Source organism: Daucus carota, chromosome 8 (assembly GCF_001625215.2).
Source record: "Daucus carota subsp. sativus chromosome 8, DH1 v3.0, whole genome shotgun sequence".
NCBI lineage: Eukaryota > Viridiplantae > Streptophyta > Magnoliopsida > Apiales > Apiaceae > Daucus > Daucus carota.
In genome coordinates this window covers 21,492,288-21,499,572 of record NC_030388.2, presented here as the reverse complement: position 1 = coordinate 21,499,572, position 7,285 = coordinate 21,492,288, and the positions used below count along the sequence as shown (strand labels likewise).

At 35.6% G+C, this 7,285-nt stretch overlaps 2 protein-coding genes across 5 annotated transcripts; both read left to right on the top strand.

Annotated features, from left to right (window-relative positions):
* The first annotated feature begins 1,018 nt into the window (after positions 1–1,018).
* LOC108199678 (cation/H(+) antiporter 18) lies at positions 1,019–4,797 on the top strand. 3 transcript variants are annotated; one of them, XM_017367612.2, is made up of 5 exons: positions 1,019–1,168; positions 1,494–1,569; positions 1,840–2,067; positions 2,232–3,233; positions 3,345–4,797. In XM_017367612.2, the coding sequence occupies exons 3-5, from the start codon at positions 1,867–1,869 to the stop codon at positions 4,539–4,541; spliced, it is 2,400 nt and encodes a 799-aa protein (XP_017223101.1). In that variant the 5' UTR covers positions 1,019–1,168; positions 1,494–1,569; positions 1,840–1,866; the 3' UTR covers positions 4,542–4,797. The 3 variants fall into 3 exon arrangements, with proteins under 3 accessions (XP_017223101.1, XP_063938795.1, XP_017223099.2); XM_064082725.1 differs by having other exon boundaries at positions 1,087–1,163; positions 1,496–1,569; XM_017367610.2 differs by lacking the exon at positions 1,019–1,168 and adding an exon at positions 1,186–1,399.
* A 139-nt stretch (positions 4,798–4,936) lies between these two features.
* On the top strand, positions 4,937–6,717 carry LOC135148285 (dirigent protein 5-like). 2 transcript variants are annotated; one of them, XM_064082727.1, is made up of 2 exons: positions 4,937–5,750; positions 6,133–6,717. In XM_064082727.1, the coding sequence occupies exons 1-2, from the start codon at positions 5,701–5,703 to the stop codon at positions 6,608–6,610; spliced, it is 528 nt and encodes a 175-aa protein (XP_063938797.1). In that variant the 5' UTR covers positions 4,937–5,700; the 3' UTR covers positions 6,611–6,717. The 2 variants fall into 2 exon arrangements, with proteins under 2 accessions (XP_063938797.1, XP_063938796.1); XM_064082726.1 differs by lacking the exon at positions 4,937–5,750 and adding an exon at positions 5,847–5,863 and having other exon boundaries at positions 5,895–6,717.
* Positions 6,718–7,285: the final 568 nt, after the last annotated feature.

Here is a 7,285-nt window from a genome sequence, read left to right as displayed (position 1 = left end):
TTTATATTTTCATATTTTCTATATTAAATAATTAATTAAAATTTTGAAAACAAATATTTGATATTATTAAATTAAAAAATAAAATATAATTTATTTATACCTAAAATAATATTAAAAAATTGAAATGTTTTCTTATATAATATTTAATCTACTAAAAGTAAATTCTATATAATGAATTTTTTTGGGTAAAACAAAGATATTAGTATATCAAGGAAATTCACCCCTACATTTGTTTGAGAAACAACTAATACTAAATTTTTTGATAAAACAAACTATACATCCGGGAGTTCTAAGCGCATCTATAAATAGACTCTTATCTTAAACGGAGGTAAAAAACTTGACCAATAAAAAAGAAGGGATATATATGCAGACACCAGAAGGAGACAAAGGATTGGACCTGACAATTCGTTCGGATCGTGTACTTTCGTGTCGTGTATTCAAAATCCAAACACAAAATCGACCCGTTTGACGTTCGTGTATTTTTATGTTGTGTACCTCTGTTTTCGTGTCGTGTTTAGTGTAAAATCGAATTTAAATATAAATATAAATATAAATAAATATATAAATTACTGTAAATATTAGATTTCTGGGGAAAAAATTTACAGAACTATATGAAATATATATTTAAATCATTTATACTTACAATATTATAAACTATACATTATTTTAAAAGAAAATATACACATATTTATTATAAATATACATATTTATAATTAAATATTAATATTTAGATATAAAATTATATTTATTTCGTGTACCTCGTGTTGTGTCGTGTGTCAAAGGACAAAAACAAAACCGACACGACATCGTGTACTCAAAATATAAACACAAACACTAAATTTTTGTGTCGGCATCTAGATTCTTCACTTTCGGTGGTAACGTGGCGGAAAGATTTAACAGTTATCAATTCTGTTCAACTCGTAATTTTTACAAAAATATTCTTACTTTATCTCTTTAAAAGATACTGTATTATTAATATTATTAATTAATTACACAAACTTGATGTTTTGTTTTAACTTTCACCGCTAACATGCTACTCTGTTGCTTCTTTGAAACTGAAACAAGAAACAGAGTAAATATATCATCAAAAAAAGACAAGATCGAGTTTGGTAGCCTCTCAACTTCCGTGAAACATCCTCAAGATCTTCCTTAAACCATCAGGACTCAGGTGCGTTCACACATAACCATATTATTAAATAATTCTTTTTATATACTTTGATATATTGGTAGTCATGGATTACATGATAAGGCTTTGTCTCTTATATTTCTTAGTTAGTGATGAAGTCATAGATTACTAAACTAGATATTCTTGTCAGAACTATTTGACATTGAACCCAAGTCTTGAATATTTTAGCTATATGAGATTGACTTAACATCTGGGTATTCTTGAATCTTGATGGTATATACTATGCTTGATGTTTTATCCAACTGAATATTCAATTTCGAATGTATGTGATGAAAGTTGAAGACAATTTGTTGTTAATGTGAATCAGGATTTTATGGGGTGATCTATCCGAGTCTAATCGTGATTCTAAGGTGATTACTGGATAGTTCCAACTTGAGAATAAGGTTAGTTTTGAAAATTTGAAGATCTGACTTTTTGTGTATGTTTTGAGTTTTAAAGTAGTTTGCAATTCGCTTGAAAACATTGAATTCAAGTACTTTTGGTATAATCTTGAGTTTTTTGGTAAGCTTCCTCAATTCAAGAAAAGGGCCGTCTTTATGTGAATTTGAACTTTCTTTATGTCAGTCTGAATGAATTTTAGCTACTTTGTGGGTTTGAATTTCTTCATCTAATATTGCTACTTGAGTATTCGGAATCTGTGCGTCCTTTTGTAGGAGTGTTCAGTTTCTCTGATTGGTATAATGGCTTCCAATGGTACCATAGGACAGACTTGTCCACATCCAATGAAGGCTACTTCAAATGGAGTCTTCCAAGGAGATAATCCTCTTGATTTTGCACTCCCTCTTGCCATTCTGCAGATTTGTGTGGTTTTAATTGTCACTCGGGGTCTTTCTATTTTGTTAAGGCCGTTAAGACAACCTCGAGTGATCGCAGAGATTGTTGTAAGTTATTTTCTCTCTTTTACTAAATTCATGCTATTTCAATTTAGTTTTCATTTATACAGAATTTGGGATTGACTTTATAGTGTGTTGTGTACTGATTAAACTTCGCAATTTGCATATTTTGGTTGTATTGTATATGAATTTTGTTTTTCTGTTTTCGACAGGGAGGAATTTTACTTGGACCATCAGCTCTGGGAAGAAACAAGGACTATCTGCAGGCAATCTTTCCACCTAAGAGTATCACAGTATTGGACACTCTTGCTAATCTTGGTCTTCTGTTCTTTTTATTCCTTGCTGGCCTGGAATTGGATCCTAGATCCCTTCGTAGGACTGGAAAGAATGCCCTTGCCATTGCTATGGCAGGAATTGGCCTCCCATTTACAATAGGAATTGGTACATCATATGTCCTTCGACAGACCATTGCGAAAGGTGTGAATGGGACTGCATTTTTCGTATTTATGGGTGTTGCCCTTTCAATTACTGCTTTTCCTGTCCTTGCCCGAATACTGGCAGAATTGAAACTTTTAACAACAGATCTTGGGAGAATGGCTATGTCAGCCGCAGCAGTCAATGATGTTGCTGCATGGATTCTACTTGCCCTCGCTGTTGCACTATCTGGCAACAATGTCTCTCCTATTGTCTCGTTTTGGGTCTTTCTTTCTGGGTGTGGTTTTGTCGTTTGTTCGTTTCTCATTGTCCCACCAATATTTAAATGGATAGGCAAGCGTTGCCATCAAGGTGAACCAGTGGATGAGACATATATTTGTGCTACATTAGCAATTGTGCTTGCAGCAGGGTTTGTTACTGATGCTATTGGAATTCATGCCATGTTTGGAGCTTTTGTGATAGGAATCCTTGTTCCAAAGGATGAGCCCCTTGCAGGTGCACTAGTGGAAAAGGTTGAGGATCTTGTATCTGGACTCTTCCTTCCTTTATACTTTGTTTCAAGTGGACTGAAAACGAATGTAGCTACAATTCAGGGGCTTCAATCATGGGGTCTTCTGGTGTTGGTCATAATCACAGCTTGCATTGGAAAGATTGTCGGAACTGTTCTGGTTTCTCTTTCCTGCAAAATGCCTCTGACTGAGGCTCTCGCAATGGGGTTTCTAATGAACAGTAAAGGTTTGGTTGAGCTCATCGTCCTCAACATTGGCAAAGATAGAAAGGCAAGTTTTTGATAGTACTAATTTATTTAGTGATGTGGTTCTGTGTTTCTATATCATTCTCGACTGTCTTTATTATCAAGTAGTTAATTGAAATACTGTGATCTATAACAGGTACTGAATGATCAGACATTTGCTATTATGGTTCTAATGGCTCTCTTTACAACTTTCATCACCACTCCAATAGTCATGGCCATTTATAAGCCTTCTAGAAGAGGAAGAAAAACTGATTACAAGCACAGAACAATTGAGAGGAAAAACTCAAACACGCAACTTCGGATATTGGCTTGTTTCCATAGCTCTAGAAGCATCCCTTCTATTATAAATCTTCTAGAGGCTTCCAGAGGAATGGATAAGCGTGAGGGACTATGTGTATATGCGATGCACCTCAAGGAGCTCTCAGAGAGGTCTTCAGCAATATTAATGGTACACAAGGCTAGAAGGAATGGCTTACCCTTTTGGAACAAAGGATTGCGTACAGATTCTAACCAAGTAGTTGTGGCTTTTGAGACATTCTGTCAGCTAAGCCAGGTGTCTGTAAGGCCAATGATATCAATATCTTCTCTCTCTGACATGCATGAAGACATTTGCACAACTGCTGAGGGTAAGCGAGCAGCAATCATTATTTTGCCATTCCACAAGCACCAAAGGTTGGATGGCTCTTTGGAGACCACTCGAACTGACTTCCATGGAGTCAACATGAGGGTTCTCAAGCATGCTATGTGCTCAGTAGGGATATTTGTTGATCGTGGACTTGGTGGAACAACGCATGTGCCTGCAAGCAATGTCTCCTACTCTGTAACCGTCCTCTTTTTTGGTGGTCGTGACGATCGTGAAGCCCTTGCTTACGGGGCACGCATGGCTGAGCACCCCGGCATCAGATTGACCGTAATCCGATTCATAGTTGAATTAGAGTCTCTTCGAGAAATTATCCCAGTTGAGAGAAATGCTGATCTTTCTGCTAAATTGGTTTCTCAAGACGATGAGTTTTTAACTGAATTCAAGGACTCACAGTCCAATAACTGCTCTATAACATACGAGGAAAAGTTTGTCAGAAATGTTGCGGAAACCGTTGGCATTATTGGTGAACATAATCGATGCGATCTGTTTCTGGTCGGCCGGTTGCCTGAGGGTGAACTAGCTTTAGCTTTGAATAGGAACACTGAATCCCCAGAATTAGGACCTGTCGGGTGTTTGTTGACCTCATCAGAATTTTCAACAACAGCCTCCGTGTTGGTGGTACAACAATATTACGAAAACCTGTCTACAGATTTTGGGGATCTGCTTGACAGAGATACAGGTCCAATCTGAGTGGCTTTAAGGTCTTTCTAAAAATTAGGTTGCCACACAGGCACACACTATAACATAACAGTTTCATAGATTTGTTTCTATAAGTACAGTATTGAAACCGATTAGGTTTGATCTTAAAGTGCAAACTATACTTCATTGTCATAACATGACCTGAATTTGTGCCTCAAAATTAAGTTGGGGAACTCACTGTATCTGATGAATAAAACATGTTCTCAATTGTGTCAATAAATATGTTGGAAGATTTTGACTTGTTTAATATGCTTCTCAGAAGAACTGTTTTTTCCTTCATTATCACTCTTCCAGTTAATGATATCAACGAGTGTATCTCTGACCAATCACTGAAACTATGCCATATTAAAGAAGCTTTTGTGAAAACTTATTTTATGTGTCATTGTGGAATCGTAAATTCTTTTTCTGTTTTTCGGGAATGTTTTGTTTTGTTACCGGTCCTATTGGAATACATGTATTTTGAGTTATGTGACAATTCTAGTTTCTTTGTCAAATATAAAGTTAAGAGTGGAGGCTTGATTATTTTCTTGAACAGTGATCTTTCCTAAATTTGAATTGGCCAGAGATGGATCACACGGTTGTTTTCTTTTTATATCATGAATTACTTTCTTAGAGTAAAAATTGTGAAATTCTGTAGAGATGGTCTGTTAATCAAGTCCTTTTGCTTGTTTACCTTGTAATTATGCATCGTACTTCCTCTGTTTATTCACTATAGAATGGGAAACATAGTTTGTTTCTCATTGTTGCATACTGACTCTGAATGCCTATTTAGTCATTCTCAAAATGTTTTAGGGCATCAAAGTCTGGTTTGCCACATGGCATCTTGTTCATTTGATTAGATTGTCAATAACTATGTCACTCTGTAGTTTAATGGCGCTAACAAATGTAACGTTATATACAAAATTCACAAGGCACTAAAGTGCTCCAGTTTTTTATGCTACCAGGCTTCTTTTTTAATAAATATTTGCAACTCTGCTCATGTTTCGTTTGCAACTTGAAATGCATTACAGATTCATTTGTTTGATAATTGATTTTGAAATGGATTACCAAGACGTTTCAAAAGGAAGGAGAAGGATCCAGCCTTATACCACTAGGGTATCACTGATTCGTCTGTTCTGTTTAATTCAAATTTGCAGAGGCTTAAAGTATAATGTACTATCTTTGGAAGAGAGTGAGAAGTATCTTTCTCGACTGCTACTTGTAAGATTCCTGCTTTGGTTTTTTGCACGCATAGTTTGTCTTGCATATGGCCCTTATGAGCATTGAATATGAAATCATTAGACCATTATTTTAAATTTTTAAGATTGATGTAGGTGCATGTACATGACACTGACATTGTGGTAGGTCAGTTGCTGATTATATTCCTTTTGATAAACTTCATCGAAACTTTGCTTGCGCCTACCAGACAAATGGTATCTTTTATTTTGCTCTATAATAGCCGCAGAAAGTTTGAAGTTTAACCACAACTAATAGGTGTAGTAAACTTAAGCATTTCAGTGTCAAGTGAATAGTTAGCTATGGGAGGAATAGTTGAGAAATCTTGTTGCATTTTCTTTGTAATATTTTGTTTGATGTGTGCTAGTGCAGAGGCCACCATCAGGGAAGGAAAGCCATGCAAGCGAATCGTGCTACACTACCACGACATTATCTTCAATGGCACAAACAAGGAGAATGCAACATCTGCTATTTCCGCCAATGCAACTGCCCTTGGCAAGTTCAAATTCGGACAGCTGGTAATCTTCGATGATCCTTTGACAGAAGATCAAAATCTCTTGTCTCCACCTGTGGCACGAGCTCAAGGCTTATACTTTTATGACATGAAAAGCACATATAATGCTTGGTTTTCATGCACTTTGATCTTCAATTCGACTCAACACACAGGTACCATCAACATGATGGGTGCAGATATGATGGACTCAGAAACTAGGGATCTTTCTGTCGTCGGAGGGACCGGGGATTTCTTCATGACACGAGGCATCGCAACTTTTACCACTGATACCTTTCAGGGTGCTGCGTATTTTCGACTTAAAATGGATATAAAGTTGTATGAATGCTATTAGAAGAGCTGTCTGTGGAACTCGCATAGTGAAGTTACTTCAGTGAGTCAGTGACTGTATTTTCTTAGCAGAAATGAAGTGAGTAATGAATAAGCATTGTTTTCTTTTGAGCAGATTCTCTAATCTCTATTGAGTATCAGGAAATGATTTTATAATTAGGATGCTCATAGTTTAGCCACATCAAATTATATAGTTAATTTTATAGATTGCTTTCAAATCTAACAAGCTACACCAGTCATAGTTTGCTATATTTTTGATTGCTTACTTTATTTGAATATCTTCAGAATCGTAAGGTTTATTAAAATTGTACGGAAAGTCATGCAAGGCGGGCTTAGCAGGGAATCCATTCAGAAAGTCTCTTCCCCAATAATTAACTAATTAAGGTCATTCAATGGACAATTTGTCTTCAACACATTTTTCTAGGAAAGTAAAATAAAAAAAACTTAAATATATTGCAAAAGGATAGTCTCACACATTCTATTTTTTTTTGGGAAATTATGAATGGTACCATTGTGTAATTGACTTCTCTAAATGGTATCATTTCGCGTTTTTGACTTACAAGTGGTACCACTCCGTTTATGAGCCGTTAACTATACTACCATTCCGTCCATTAAAACGTTAAAAATGTTAGTTAACTGTATTTATTTCGTATTTTTCCTTTAAAAAACACATAAAATA

Coding starts and splice junctions, on each gene's coding strand:
- LOC135148285 (XM_064082726.1), top strand. CDS start 6,068: ATGGGAGGAATAGTTGAGAAATCTTGTTGCATTTTCTTTGTAATATTT.
- LOC108199678 (XM_017367612.2), top strand. CDS start 1,867: ATGGCTTCCAATGGTACCATAGGACAGACTTGTCCACATCCAATGAAG. Junction 2,068..2,231: donor GAGTGATCGCAGAGATTGTT/GTAAGTTATTTT, acceptor TGTTTTCGACAG/GGAGGAATTTTACTTGGACC. Junction 3,234..3,344: donor ACATTGGCAAAGATAGAAAG/GCAAGTTTTTGA, acceptor GATCTATAACAG/GTACTGAATGATCAGACATT.